The 13,572-nt window shown below is 68.9% G+C and overlaps 3 protein-coding genes across 6 annotated transcripts in view; all 3 read right to left on the bottom strand.

Moving 5' to 3' along the window:
- Nucleotides 1-122, bottom strand: part of RAB3A (RAB3A, member RAS oncogene family) — a 4,684-nt gene extending 4,562 nt beyond the window's left edge. The window contains exon 1 of the mRNA XM_027703250.1: nucleotides 17-122. The gene's annotated coding sequence lies outside the window, so the exon portion shown is untranslated. The remainder of the gene's footprint in view (nucleotides 1-16) is intronic.
- Nucleotides 123-1,906: 1,784 nt separating this feature from the next.
- On the bottom strand, nucleotides 1,907-9,085 carry LOC113977256 (cAMP-specific 3',5'-cyclic phosphodiesterase 4C-like). 4 transcript variants are annotated; one of them, XM_027703236.1, is made up of 15 exons: nucleotides 8,937-9,085; nucleotides 7,079-7,267; nucleotides 6,961-6,997; nucleotides 6,786-6,850; nucleotides 6,616-6,665; nucleotides 5,980-6,095; nucleotides 5,359-5,452; nucleotides 4,721-4,899; nucleotides 4,539-4,637; nucleotides 4,299-4,463; nucleotides 4,107-4,206; nucleotides 3,863-4,017; nucleotides 3,654-3,776; nucleotides 3,295-3,477; nucleotides 1,907-3,206 (listed from the first exon to the last, which is right to left on the bottom strand). In XM_027703236.1, the coding sequence occupies exons 1-15, from the start codon at nucleotides 9,083-9,085 to the stop codon at nucleotides 2,691-2,693; spliced, it is 2,220 nt and encodes a 739-aa protein (XP_027559037.1). In that variant the 3' UTR covers nucleotides 1,907-2,690. The 4 variants fall into 4 exon arrangements, with proteins under 4 accessions (XP_027559037.1, XP_027559038.1, XP_027559039.1 ...); XM_027703237.1 differs by having other exon boundaries at nucleotides 5,980-6,092; XM_027703238.1 differs by lacking the exon at nucleotides 8,937-9,085 and adding an exon at nucleotides 8,093-8,154.
- A 3,434-nt stretch (nucleotides 9,086-12,519) lies between these two features.
- LOC113977272 (membrane protein FAM174B-like) overlaps nucleotides 12,520-13,572 on the bottom strand; it is a 2,401-nt gene continuing 1,348 nt past the window's right edge. The window contains exons 2-3 of the mRNA XM_027703266.1: nucleotides 12,651-12,799; nucleotides 12,520-12,564 (exon numbers count right to left, since the gene is read on the bottom strand). Coding sequence (XP_027559067.1) covers nucleotides 12,520-12,564; nucleotides 12,651-12,799 — 194 coding nt within the window. The remainder of the gene's footprint in view (nucleotides 12,565-12,650; nucleotides 12,800-13,572) is intronic.

Here is a 13,572-nt window from a genome sequence, read left to right as displayed (position 1 = left end):
GGGGGGGGGGTCTCACCTCTGCCGCTCTCGCTCCTCCCGCAGCGACTGCAGCAGATGCGGACCCCGGGTGACGTCGGCAGAAGGGGCGTGGCCCGCTATGCAAATGAACCGCCGCGTCACGGGCGCGCCCCGGAGCGCGGCGCTGATTGGCCCGGCGGCGCGCGGTGATGGACAGCGGGGAGGCGGAGGGGGGGCGGACCCCCCCCTCCCGGCGCGGTGGTGGGCGCCGCGCCCCCCCCTCGGCCGCGCGCGGTGGTGAGGTCCGGCCGCGCGGTGTGAGGCGCGGGCTGAACCACGCGCCGCGCGGGCGGGGGGAGCGGGGCGGACCATTCCCGCTCAAGGGGGGGGGGAGGGAGCGAGGTCTCGCAGCCTCGCTGTCGCGACATGGCGCGCTATATCGCGACGCCCCCCCTTAGGCTTGGCAGTGGCGGTCGGGCTGATCTTTACCTTGGCAGGGCGCCTGGCGCTGAGGCGGGGCTGGTGCGCAGGTGGGCGGCCATGTCCTCCCTCGCCCTCAGGTTCCAGCGGGGATTAGGGGAGGCAACATATGGCGGCCTCGGGGCACCGGCACCGCCCTGCCCGGGCCTGCCCTGCCCTGCCCGGGGCCCCGGGACCCTCCCGGGCCCTGCCCTGCCCTTCCCAGAGCCTTCCGGGCATTGCCCTGTCGTGCTTTGCCCAGGGGGTTTCAATGGCCCCTGTCCCGGTGCAACCTCACCGGGGCCTATCCAGGACCCAGAGCCCCGGGAGGACGGAGCCGGACATCCCCCAGGCTCTGGCTGGAGCTGCCGGACACGGTGGGTGCTGTCCAGGTGGGCAGTGAGAGCCCACCGTGAGGAGACAGAGCAACAGCCCCCAGCGACAGCGGGATGGCCGGGAGGCAGGGATGGATCCAGGCTCAGGGATGGATCCAGGCTCAGGGATGGATTCAGGCATAGGGATGGATCCAGGCTCAGGGATGATCCAGGCTCAGGGATGGATCCAGGCATAGGGATGGATCCAGGCATAGGGATGGATCCAGGCTCAGGGATGGATCCAGCTGCATGGTTGGATCCAGGCTCAGGGGTAGATCCAGGCATAGGGATGGATCCAGGCTCAGGGATGGACCCAGCTGCAGGGATAGATCCAGCCATAGGGATGGATCCAGGTTTAGGGATAGATCCACCCTTGGATTCAGCTATAGGGACAGATCCAGCCACAGGGATGGACCATACGTGCTGCTCCCACCTTCCCCGGGCAACAGCTCCACCACCCTCTTTGTCCGTGGATTCTGCAGCCCCTCAGCCAAGCACGGGATGAAAAGGGCTTTTTCCCACCAGCTCCTGCCCTGCTCCAGCCCGGCACAGTCTGGGACAGACCTGGGTTCAAGGAGTTCTGGGAGCACAGAGCCTCAGCTGACCCCTCTCAGCACAGCCCCTCTCCGCCAGGAGAGACAGGAGGACACTCAGCACCCACCAGGAATGACTGGCCCGTGTGGCTCCAGCGCTCCCAGCTCATCCCTGGGCTGGGAAAGGATCATCCAGCTCCTAAGGCCCTGCTGCCGCCACGGGGGATAGTGTGGGACGGGCAGGGGGTGAGAGCCTCGGGGGCCCCACGTGCCAGGGCAGTGCCGGGGCAGTGCCAGGGGTGGGGACGTGTTTGCGGAGATAAATCACCGTGGGGAGCAATGCGGAAGAGCCGGGAACGGGCCCCGCGCCGCGCCAAGCCGGCGATTAAATATTTACCTTAGCAGGCCGTGGTTGCCAGTGATGGATCTCAGCGTTTCCAAGGAGGAGCTCCTTTTGTTCCAGGCCCTCCCTGGTGCCCGCCGGGGCCACCAACCACGCCAGTCCCTGGGGACATTGGCACAGCTCCCGTGACACCAGGAAAAGGCACTTCCAAGGAAAAGAGGCACTTAACAAGGCTCGTGTTTAGGGTGGAACAAACCGGGTTTAATCTCTGGAAAGGTGAAGGAAAACTCAAAAGGATCCTGGGGGGACTGTCCCCGGGCAGGGTGCCGGAGACTCAGGGGTGGGGGGGTCACAGCACCCGCCAGGGACCAAAGTGTGAATTAAAAACGCAGCATTTTCAGTGATCACGGAGCAGAAATGTGACTTTCCTCCCTGAAAAACGTGTCTTTCCGCCCCAAATATCCACGTGAGTGCGGCCTCGGAGAGGCTCGGAGTAAAAAGTGAGCTACAAAAGGCTTTAAAAAGTGAACCTGTCCCCAAATAAATAAACCCCTGACTCGTGCCCGTGCCGTGCGCCGGTGCCTGGGGGTCCCTCGTGCTGGGGGTGTCACCAGCACCCTTCACCCACCTCCCTGTCCCACCGTGGGGCTGCTGTCCTGCGAGGGGCCACCTGGAAAAGTGCTGGAATGCTTTTGGCTGTGCCCCAGCCCTGTGGGGGGACTCCTTCCTGGAGCCCTGTGGGGCGTGATGTCCCCAGGGCTGGGCTGGGGCCGGAGCACAGCGTCCCCAAGCCTTGCCTGAAGGGGACAGGGACCTTTCCCAGCAGCTGGTGGGAGACGGGAGAGGGCGAGCAGCGCCTTCCTGTCCATCAGGACCTGCCCAGATCCCACATGGGGACACGACTTGGGTCCCTCCACGCCCTGTGTGGTGCCACTGCCAGCTCCCCGCTGTCCCCAACGCCGGCCAGGGCAGACCCCAGTCCCACGTCCCCGTGGCAGCCAGGGGACCCACCGGCCGGTGCCGCTACGTGCCCAGGGACAGGAATGTGACGTTGCCCTCCGTGTCCAGGCACAGCCCTTGGCTGTCCTCGGGCCCTGGCACGGAGCACCCGCCGCCACCGTCCTTGGGCAGCGTCCCCTCCAGCGCCCGCCGGTTGTCCACGTCCCTGGGGCGGGGGACGGGCGAGTCCCGCTCCCCGGGGCCGGGGGACAAGCGCCTGGTGTCGGCCGACTCCGAGTCGTCCGTGCCCGGTGTCTTGGAGCCGCTGTTGTCCTCGTCCAAGGGGCTCTCAGGCCCCTCCAGCTCCGTGTCCGACTCACCCTCCTCCTCCTCCTCCAGGGTCAGCTCGAACTGGAACTTGTCGGTGTTGGCGGGGGACGCGCCGGGTCCCTCGGGCGGAGGGGAGGGGCTGCGCGGGATCATGCTCTGGTACCACTCCCGGTTGTCCTCCAGCGTGTCCAGGAGCTCCTGGGCGTCGGGGTGCACCAGGTCGGCCCACGTCTCCCACAGCGGGTGGGCGATGAAGTCGATGAAGCCCACCTTGAGGGGGGGGAAGGGGAAGGAGGCAGAGCTGAGCCCCCGGCCCAGCCCTGCACGCCCTCACCCCGTCCCCAGGCCACCGCCCCACCTGGGACTTCTCCACGGAGGCGGTGTGCTTGTCGCACATGGGGCTGATCTCCATCCCCTTCTCCCGTTCCCGGTCTCCCTGGTGGAAGAACTCCACCATGATGCGGTTGGTCCACTGCCGGTAGAGCTCCAGGGGCTTCGTGGGGTTGCTGAGGTCGGCGCAGTGCACCATGTTCTGCAGGACCTGTGGGCACAGCCACGGTGTCCTTTGTCCCCCAGGACCACCCTCACACTGTGCCAGTGTCCCTTGGCCATGCCCGGCTGTGGTTGGGAGTCACCAGGCAGGACGTCCCAGCAGCCCAGAGCAATGCCCAACATCTGCAGTGCCAGGAAGGATTCCCAGCCGTGTCCCCTTCCCACCTGGATCCGGTCGGAGTAGTTGTCCAGCAGCAGCACCCCCAGGCTGGTCACCTTCTTGGTCTCCACCATGGTCTTCAGATCCGCCAGCAGGTTCATGTGCTTGGACATGTCCGTGGCCAACACCTGGGCAGGACAAGCCGGGAACGGGGCTCAGCCTGACCCCCCCCAGCCCGGACCCCCACCCCAGGGTGGTCCAGCCCCCCCCATACCATGTCGATGACCATTTTTCGGAGCGTCTGCCTCTGCTTCCTGCTCAGGTTCTGGAAGATGTCGCAGTTCTCCTCCTGGAGGAGCTTGAAGCCCACGGCCAGGTGGTGGTTCTCCAGCACCGAGGCGTCGTTGTACATCAGCGCCAGCTCCGAGTCTGTGAGAGGGCACCGGTCACCCCGGGGGGACTCCTGGGTGGGGTCCCCCACACCCCCTCCCCAGCTCCATCCCTGCTCCCCAGCTCACTGGTGTTGATGAGGAACTGGTTGGAGACGCCGGGGTGGTCGACGTCGTGGATGGCGCTGGCGAAGATGGCAGCCATGATCTCCAGGTCCGTGAAGACAGCCTGGGGAATGGTGGGAGAAGGATTTGCGGGCATGTTACAACCCTGCCAGACACACCCGCTGGCCTCCGTGGCCTCAGGAGACCAGGAATCACCTCCAGGGCGGGCGTGGAGAGGAGGACGTGGGTGGACTGCGCCACGTCGGCGGCGTGGAGGTTGTTGTGATAGGCCACGTCGGCGTGGTAATGGTCCTCCAGCGTCAGCATGTAGGTGATGAAGGTGTTGACGGGGATGCGGAAGGTCTTCATCAGGTCACGCTCCTGCACGGAGGGAGGCGGGAGGTGGCTTGTCCCCATCCGGGCACGGGGACAGGCCCATCCCACCGGGATGCTCACCTGGAAGATGCTGTACATGATGACGGTCAGCGGGCGGTTCCCCGAGTACTCGGCGACTTTAAACACGTTGAGCCCCCACTTGTTGGTGTCCTCCAGCTCCTGGGGACCAGAGGGACAGAGGTCCATGGGGGGCTGGCGCCAGGGACCCTGTGGTTGGGGGGGGTCACCCGTGCCAAGCCCACCTTGGCCAGCAGCCCCTCGTGGTCCGTGCGCACCCCGAAGCGGGGGATGCCGGCGGCGGCGAGGCTGGAGCTGTGCTTGAGCTTCCTGACGCCGCTGATCTGGGACATGGGGCGCTTCCTCCGCTCCTTCTCCTTGTCCTTGGCCAGTGCCGAGGGGATCTCCACCTCGTGCTGCTTGTCTGGGATGGCACCGGGGGGGCGTGAGCAGGGTGGGAGCCCAAATTCCCCCCCCGACATCCCCCCGGCTCGCGCTGATGACGCGGCGCAGGTGACACCGTGGTGTCGTGACAATTTGGGGGCTGCGTGGCGGGTGCCCAGCACTTCCCATCACTGCCCTGCATGAGCCACCCGCCTGCCAGTGGATCCAAACCCTGCCCTGGACACCCCTCCAGGCCCAGGGGGATTTACCCAACAGCCCCAGTGCACCAGCATTCACCAGCATGCACCAGCACGCCCAGCCAGGACAAAGGGTGTTACAGCCCCAAAGCAGCAAATCCCACTGGGACACTTGGGAAAATCCCCCTCCCTTTTCCCTCCGTTTTGTCCCTTCACAAGAAGCAAGCGGGCACAAAGCCCACCCTGCTGCCAGCAGAGGGGTGACCCCAGTGGTGTCCCTGGGGTGGGGAGGGGTTCCTCACCCAGGAAGGTGCTGGAGATGTACTCGGAGACCTGGTTCCCGGAGCGGCTCGTCTCCGAGAGGTGCGTCAGCTCCCGGTTCAGCATCCGCTTGAACTGCAGGTGGTGGGCAGAGCTCAGCGGTGTTGGGGGGCACACAGGACCCCCAGGACCCCCACATGCCCATCCCAGGGGGCTCTGTGATGTGGGGGGCACACAGGACCCCCAGCTGCCCATCCTGGGGGGCTCAGTGGTGCAGGGAGCACACAGGACCCCCAGCTGCTCATCCTGGGGGGATCAGTGGCATGAGGGGCACACAGGACCCCCAGCTGCTCATCCTGGGGGGCTCAGAGGGCACACAGGACCCCCAGTTGCCCATCCTGGGGGGATCAGTGGCGCAGGGGGCCAGCAGGACCCCCAGCTGCCCATCCTGGGGGGATCAGTGGCACAGGGGGCACACAGGACCCCCAGCTGCCCATCCTGGGGGGCTCAGTGATGCAGGGAGCACACAGGACCCCCAGCTGCCCATCCTGGGGGGATCAGTGGTGCAGAGGGCCAGCAGGACCCCCAGTTGCCCAGCCCAGGGGGTTCAGTAGTGGCAGGGTCCCCTTTCCCCCCAGGGTAACCATGACAGTGCCCCTTACCTTGTTGGAGGCCATCTCGCTGACCGAGTGCCTGGTCTGCAGCGTCTCCAGCTGGTCCAGGCACCAATCCAGCTCCTCCAGGGTCTCCCGTGAGAGCTTCTGGTGGGCATCTTCTGCTGGGGGCACCCGCCAGCTTGGCAAGGGACCCGCTGACGGCGCGACCACCCGGCACGGGGGGGCTCGTGCCACCCCAAACCCGGGGTCTCGCCGGCGGGGCGGCTCACGGCCCTCGAGCGGGGCGGCCCAGGGCGCAGGGGGACGCGGGGCTCGGGGTCGAGCATCCCTGGGCAACGGGGCTCGGCCCCATCACTCCGTCCCCATGGCGTGGCAGCCCCACGTGCCACAGTGTCCCGTGGGGTGACAGCCAGCCCCGGGGGCAGCCGGGCTCCCGCGGGGCCCCGCTCACCGCCGGGTTTTATTAATGGAAGGTTTGACGTCAACGGGAGCTTTTCCACCGCCGCGAAGGGCGGCCAGGCGGGAGGAGCTGCCGAAAACCAGACATGGATCCCAAAGGGCAAAGCCGCGGCTCTGCCCTGCCTGGAGGGGGCTGTATCCCCCCGGGGCACAGCGGGACCCACCCTGGGGGGCACGGGGACAGCCCCAAAACATCCCCACCATGGTCCCCCCGGCACTCACCGGACAGGCTGGCCTTGCTCCCGGAGGGCAGGCTGCTGCTGGATCCTCGCCTGCGAAACACGGGGGGCTGAGCAACCAGGACCCCCACAGCGGTGCTCTCGCCCCTGCCATGGGTCGGGGTCTCCCACCCAGGTGAGACCCTCGCCCTCCCCACCCCACGGCCCACTCACTTGATGCCGGCACGGTCCTGGAGGTGGGTGAGGTTGCTGCGGACGGTGCGGAGGCTGGCCAGGACCTGGGGGGCGAGAGGGGGCTGAGGCCGGGCCGACCCCCCCCGGGACACCCCCCCGGGCGCCAGGCACAGGCCGTGTCCCCTCCCGGGCAGGGCACAGGGATGGCACCTACCTGGGCGAACGGCGTGACGATCATGTCTTCTCCGTGCCTGGGGGAGCAAAGGGAGCGTGAGCCTCGGGGAGGGCAGTGGGGGGTCCCGGGGGACGCAAGGAATTGGGGGGACACTCACAGGTCGCTGGCGATGGAGGAGTTGCGGGACATGGCTTTGGGGGACAGGTCATAGTCGCTGTCGGAGCGGTACAGGAAGGACTCGCGGCGCTGCCCGTGGGAGAAGGTGCCCTGCAGGACCAGCCCCGCGCCCGGGCTGGCCTGGGGGTCCAGCGCGCCCCGGCCTTGGAGGCCATTCTCCAGGTCAAAGCTGCGAGGGGAGAGGAGTCAAGGCCTGCACGGGGCAAGGTGTGGGGGCACAGTCCACGAGATGCCACCAGGTTTACCGGGCTCTCACTGCCATTGTCCTGCTCAGCCCAGTTTGGTGGCCCCTGTGGACACTGGTCACCTCCCAGCCTGGCCTTGCCACCTCCTTCACCCAGTGCTGAGAATGGGCACAACTCAGAGCACATGGACCCTCTCAGCTCCCTGCCAGCAAAGCCAGGTTGTCCCATGTGACCCAGGTGGGACAGGCCCCCCTACTCTGAAGCTCCCAGCTCCAGAGACCCCAGGAAGGGCCGGCTCCTGCCTGTCCCATCCCTGCCCTGTCCTCAGCACTATGATCCCAAGTCCTCCAGAGCCCCAAAGCCTCCATCAGCCCTGGCTCGGGGGTGCCGTGTCCCATGGAGGGGACAGTGTCCAAGCCATGGCACAGAGCCAGGGGACGTGGAAGGACAGAAAACGCCACAGAAGCCAAGCCCTGGCCCTTGGGGACGCGCTGGTGGCAGCCCGGGGGCACCTCACCCAGAGTCACCTGGCAGCCGCGTGCATCCATGGGGGGGACAGGGGACGTGGGGACAGGGATGGTGACCCTGCAGTGTCCCCAAGCTGGCCGCGGCCGCCTCGCCCCCCCTCCTGCTCCGCTGGCCCCGGGGTCATGGGAAAGGCTGCGCGGAGCAGGGACGCAGCGAGGGCCATCCAGCGCCTGTCCCCTCCCGCAGCCGCCACCGCCGCGGGGACGGGGAGCACCGGGGGAACTGGGAAAGCGCGGATGCCACTGGGACCACCCCGTCCCCAGCGGGAGCCCGGCACCTACCAGATGCAGGAGTGCCTCCGGGACGGGCACCGGCTGCCCGGCAGCATCGTCCCGCTCCGGCAGCCCCGGTCCCTGTGGCGTGGCCGTCCCCGGCAGTGGCAGTGCCAGCCGGCACCGCGTCATGCCATCCCCGCAGCCCCTTGTTTTCCTGCCTCGCCTTCCCATCCCCGATGGTACCGGGGACACAAAGCCGCATTGTCCCTCCGACGGCCCCGCGGGTGATGCCCGCGTCTGTTCCCGGCCCCGTGCCACCACCTCTGACCCCGCTGCCACCGCAGGGGACAGCCCCGGGGGACACGAGCCCCCGCCGAGGGGCTGGTGCCGAATTAACCCCCCTCGTTTCGGCGCTAATGACCGAGCTGTGCCCGTGCCGGGCTGGGGGGGGCCGGGGCCGCTATAAATAGTTGCTGTTGCGGAGGGATGTGCTGAGCCCTACAGCGCTCACGCGGGTGGGGCCGGCACCCACCAGCACCCGGGGGGGGCACCCCAAAACCAACCCTACAGAACTCCGAGCCGGGGAGGGCAGGGGGGTGCCGCGGTGGGTCAGCCGGTGCCTTGATTTGGAGGGAAAAGCCCCCCTCCCTGCCCACCGGGCCACCCCACCGCGGGTCCCTGCCTGGCCATCGCTGCAATGAGCGTGTCCGTGCTCAGCCGCGCTCGTCCAGCGGCTCCCCCCTGCACGGCTCAGCCCCCGGCCATGTGGGGACACCCGCTGTCCCCTCCTCGTCCCCCCCGTCCCCGTGGGGTCACAGCACGGGGGGGGGGGGGGAGTCCCCTCCCCCCATCCTGGCAGCACAGCTTGGTGCCCCCCCCCCCCGGGGACCCGCCAGCGTCCCCCCCTTACCAGAGGGGATGCGCCACGGTGAAGCGCCGCTGCAGGCGGATGCTCTGGTTCATCAGGAGCTTCCTGAAGAGGACGGGGGAATTGCGGGGGGAACTGCGGGGGGAGGCTGCCGGAGAAGCCCCCGGCGAGGGGTGCGGGGTGGGCAGCATAGCCCGGCTCAGGGACCCCCGGCGCGGCCCCGGCGCGGCCCCGGCGCCCCCGGTGCGGAGCAGGAAGCGTGCGGCCGTCCCGGCCCCGGCGGCCCCGGGAAACTTTCCATCCCCCTCCCGCCCTGCGCCTGGGAAATTAAACAACTGTCTGGCTCCGGCAGCCGGCGCAGGGAGCGGGTCCCCCCCCGGTGTTCCTGGCGGCCCGGGCACGTGGCCCCTCGCTGGCCCGGTGCCACCGGCCACCCTGCTGTCTCCCCGAGGCGGCAGCTGCTCCCGAAAGGGCAGGGGTGCTCTGCCTGGGCACACGGAAAAAATGCCACACGGACCCCTCAGCGAGCCAGACGTACGGAGTGGACGTGCCACGGTGCCACCGAGGGGCGTGGGTAAGGCTGGAGCATCCCAAACCCACGGCGTGGATGTGCCACGGTGCCACCGAGGGACAGGGATGAGCCTGGAGTACCCCAGACACACGGTGTGGTCGTGCCATGGTGCTGTTGGTGCCACGGTGCCACCAAGGGACACGGCTGAGCCTGGAGCATCCCGGACTTGCAGTGTGGACATGCCACGGTGCCACCAAGGGACACGGCTGGAGCATCCCAGACACGTGGTGTGGTTGTGCCACGGTACCACCGAGGGACCAGTGAGAGCCAAACCCACCCCACTCTGTGGCCCAGCCCCTCCCTGGTGCAGTGCCAAGCCCCCTCCTGGGGCCGTTCCTGAGGGGAACAGGGAGCAGCAGGACAAGGTCTAGCTGGTGACAGTGGCACCGTGGGTGACCCACCAGCCTGGCCGTGGGCGCTGGCACCTGCCCAGCCTGATGCAGCAGGATGTGGATACCTGCTGTTCCCAGCGGCCACAAAAATATCCGGCAGCTGGCCGGGAGCCAGGGGGGACAACAACAGGGCCTCCCCTGCCACGGCAGGAGCAGTGGGGACCCCAAAACCCACCGGCTGGGGGGGTCACCCTCGCTTCCAAGGGACTGCAGGCACGACTGCGGGGACGTCAGGCCAGAGGGGCTGCTTGGACAGAGGGACATCAGGGCACGGGGGCGAGGGGGAAGAGCCCCCCCCGGGCTGGCTGGCAGCCAGCAGCCCCTGGACAGCCAGGACAGGACCGGCCACGGGACAGCAAGTCCCTGACCCCAGGACAGCCAGTCCCTGTCGGACTGTCGCTGTCCCCACGTGTCTGCAGGGGTGGATGACAAGTGACACCGGAGCCCTGACCCTCAGCTGTGCCAGCTCCATGCTGACCCTGCAAGCTGGGCTGGGAGAGGCACGGGATAGGGGGAATGGCCCAAAAATAGCCCTGCAACCACTGCGGGAGGGGCTGAGGTCATTTTGGGCAGAGCCAGGCCAACCCTGCGGTGGCACCGGCTGGGCCAGGGGATGGGGACAAGCAGGGGGTGAGGAGGATGAGGGCAGGGGTTGGGGGCAGGAATGGGTGGTGGGGACAGGGGGACAGGGGTGACAGGGGTGACGGGGACGGAGGGGATGGGCACAGTGTGGTGGGGACAGGGGTGTTGGGGACGGGGCGACAGGGGCAGATGGCGATCGGGACGGACATCCCGGGGCCGGTGACAGAGGGGTTTGTCCCCAGCCCACCGGCTGCTCTGCCGGTGCCGGTGCCCCGGTGCCGCTGTCCGCCCGTCGGTGCTGAACCCGGGAGCGTCCCCACCAGCAGCGCCTTGCCCGGTAACCCCTTCCCGGTGCCAGCGGGGGCCGGCATCACCTCCCCGCTCCCCGTCCCGCCCTTACCGGGGGGGCTCGGACTCGTCGCCGCTGCTCGGGCCGCTCTCCTCGATGGTGAAGACCACCCGGGCTCCCTCGGGCTCGGGGCCGCGGGCCGACTCCGCCAACCGGCAGCCCAGCGGCGGCAGCAGCGGGGTCCCGGAGAAACGCCGGCGGACGGCGCCCAGCGCGGCTCCCGGGCCCGACGGGGCGGCCTCGGCGGCGTCGCGGCAGCGCTGCGGGGACACGGGGCGGCGGTGAGGGGCGCGGGGAGCGGCACCGCGGAGCTCTGCGGGGGCACCGTCCGTGTCCGAGGGTCCCGTCCCGGGGCAGCCCCGTCCCGTCCCCCCCCTCCCGGTACCGGGCGCCGGTAGCGCGCTGGCGCCCCCTGGCGGGCACGGTGCGGCGCTGCATCCCGGGGGTACCGGGGTGATACCTGGGCGAGGGGGGGGGCACGGGGAAAGGCTGCAGCCGGTGCAACGGGTGCGGCTCGTCCCGCAGCGCACGGAGCCACAGGGACACCCCCTTCCTCCTCTTCCTCCCGCCGCCACCGGGAGGGAACCCCCCCTCCCCCGGTTCCCCCGGGACCCCGCCGGAAAAGCCCCCGGAGCCGGCGCGCGATTACGCAGAGGTGAATAATAATTAACCGCCCATTAAGGGGATAATTAACTCCAGCTCAGCGCCGCCAGCCCGGTTATTGCTGCCCGCGGGGCCGGCGCTGGGACGCCCGCACCGGGGACACCCCTCGCCCCCCTCCCGCGACACCCCCTCGCCCCCCGCGGTGCCCCCCGGTGCCGGTCTCACCTCCGCGCCGAGGAAGGGCAGCGCCGTCCGGCTCCGTCTCATCGCCGTCCCTGCGGGGGGAGCTCCGGGAGCTGCGGCCGGTGAGGGCTCGGGGGTGGGGACCACCCCCCCCCCCGGGGCTGGGGACACCCCGGGGACACCCCGGGACCGGGACACGTGGGTTTCTCCCCCCCCTTCCGTGATTTACGGGCGCCTGATCTTGGCCCCCACCTCGGGTTTTGGGGCCCCTCTTTCCCACTCCCGGTGCTCCAACGGGCTGGATGAGGACAGGGACACCGGGCCTGAGGCCACGGGGGTGGTCCCCCATCCCGTAGCACCCACCAAGGCTGTGAACCCACCGATGCCACCTTAATGATGGTGCCACCACGGGCACCCGCCCCCGTGAGGAACTGGGGCACACCGGTGCACCCACAGAGACGCCAGGACCGAGCCCCTCCACCCCCCGGCTGGCACCGGGAGCAGCCTCATCCCAATTCCCAGGGGATGCCGAGCCCCGGCACAGGGGTCCCCGCTGCCGCCAGCCCCCCGCCCTGGCCCGCAGCCCCTTTACCGGTGCCCGGTCGTCGCCGCCAGCCGCGGCCTCGGCCGAGTGCAGCGGAGCAGAAGGAAGGCGACGTGCGTGCCTGGCCGCTCGCTCCCTCCCATCCCACCTCGCCGGGGGGGCTGCGCGGCCCCCCCCAGCCCGGGCACCACCGCCCCGCACCCATCCCGCCGGCCTGGGAACACCCCGGGGCCTCCAGCCCGGAGCGGGGGGACCCCCGAAAGCGGTTGGGCCCTCCCCCGGGAGCGGGGGTTTTCCCCGGGCAGGGCACATGGCAGACGGGAAACCAGAGCTGAGCAGCAGCTTTTTTATTCAGCAGCGCGGAGGGAGCCCCGGGGGGGGCCGCGGCAAGGGGGGGGGGGTCACCTGGGTGTGGGGTGGGTGACAGGGGACTCCTCCACCTTGCTCTAGGGAAGAGAGAGAGAGTAGAATGAGCACCCACACCCTGGCACCCCCCAAGTCCTCCCCTCACCACCTCTGCCCCCCCACTCACCATGGGCACCTCGTCCAGGTGGTGGAAGCGGGGGGTCCCACGGGGGGTCCCGCGCCGGCACAGCCGCACCAGCAGCACCGCTGTGCCCCCCACCAGCACACAGACGAAGAGGCAGATGATGACAACCACGCCAGAGCTCAGCTGCTGCTCTGTGGGGGCGAGACGGGCACCCCATTACCCCCCTCAGCACTGCCAAGCCTTGTGCACCTTGAGAGGGGGCTCAAGACTGGCTCCAGTCCCCCCCTCCACCATCAGAAATCTGGTTTCTGTGTCACCCCCACCCGTGGGGGACCAGCCCGGGGCCCTCCCCCCCCCCCCCCCCCTGGGGCCCTGTGACAGAGGCTGGAGGAGAAAAGGGGAGCCCTCAACACCTCCCAAGGAGGCTGGAGCAGCCTGGGGGGCTCTGGGCTCACCCGCACCCCTGAGCCCCCCTGTGAGCACAGTCCCAAGTGGGGGGTCTTAGGGGACCCCAGGGCTGCTGCCGTGCCCATACCCAGGTCACCTGCCTGCCCAGTGCCCCCCAGCCTGGCTCTCACCTGAGCTGCTGGCCACGATGCCGGTGGCCGGTGTCGTTCTGGGGCTGGTGACCAAGGTGCCCAGGGCTCACAGTGGGTGTGGTGGAGTTGGGAGCAGGAGTGGGCCCAGAGGGCTTGGGTGAGGATGGGGCTGGCACTGCCGTCGAGTTGGGTGGATGCCCCGTGGATCTGGGCACACTTGGGTGGGATGGAGTCGGTGCCGTGGACGTGTTGGATGGAGGTGCTGCTGATCCCAGTGTCCTGGGTGAAGATGGTTCCATCGTGGTGATATTGGATGGAGATACTGGAGGTGCTGCTGATCCCGATGTCTTGGATGGAATCAGTGCCGTGGTGGTGTTGGATGGAGATGCTGGAGGTGCTGTTGATCCCAGTGTCCTGGATGGAGT

This window comes from Neopelma chrysocephalum, unplaced genomic scaffold, assembly GCF_003984885.1.
Source record: "Neopelma chrysocephalum unplaced genomic scaffold, ASM398488v2 Primary Assembly neopelma1_215, whole genome shotgun sequence".
NCBI classification, from domain to species: domain Eukaryota; kingdom Metazoa; phylum Chordata; class Aves; order Passeriformes; family Pipridae; genus Neopelma; species Neopelma chrysocephalum.
The sequence above is the reverse complement of the archived record's forward strand: the minus strand, read 5'-3'. Positions and strand labels throughout refer to the sequence as shown.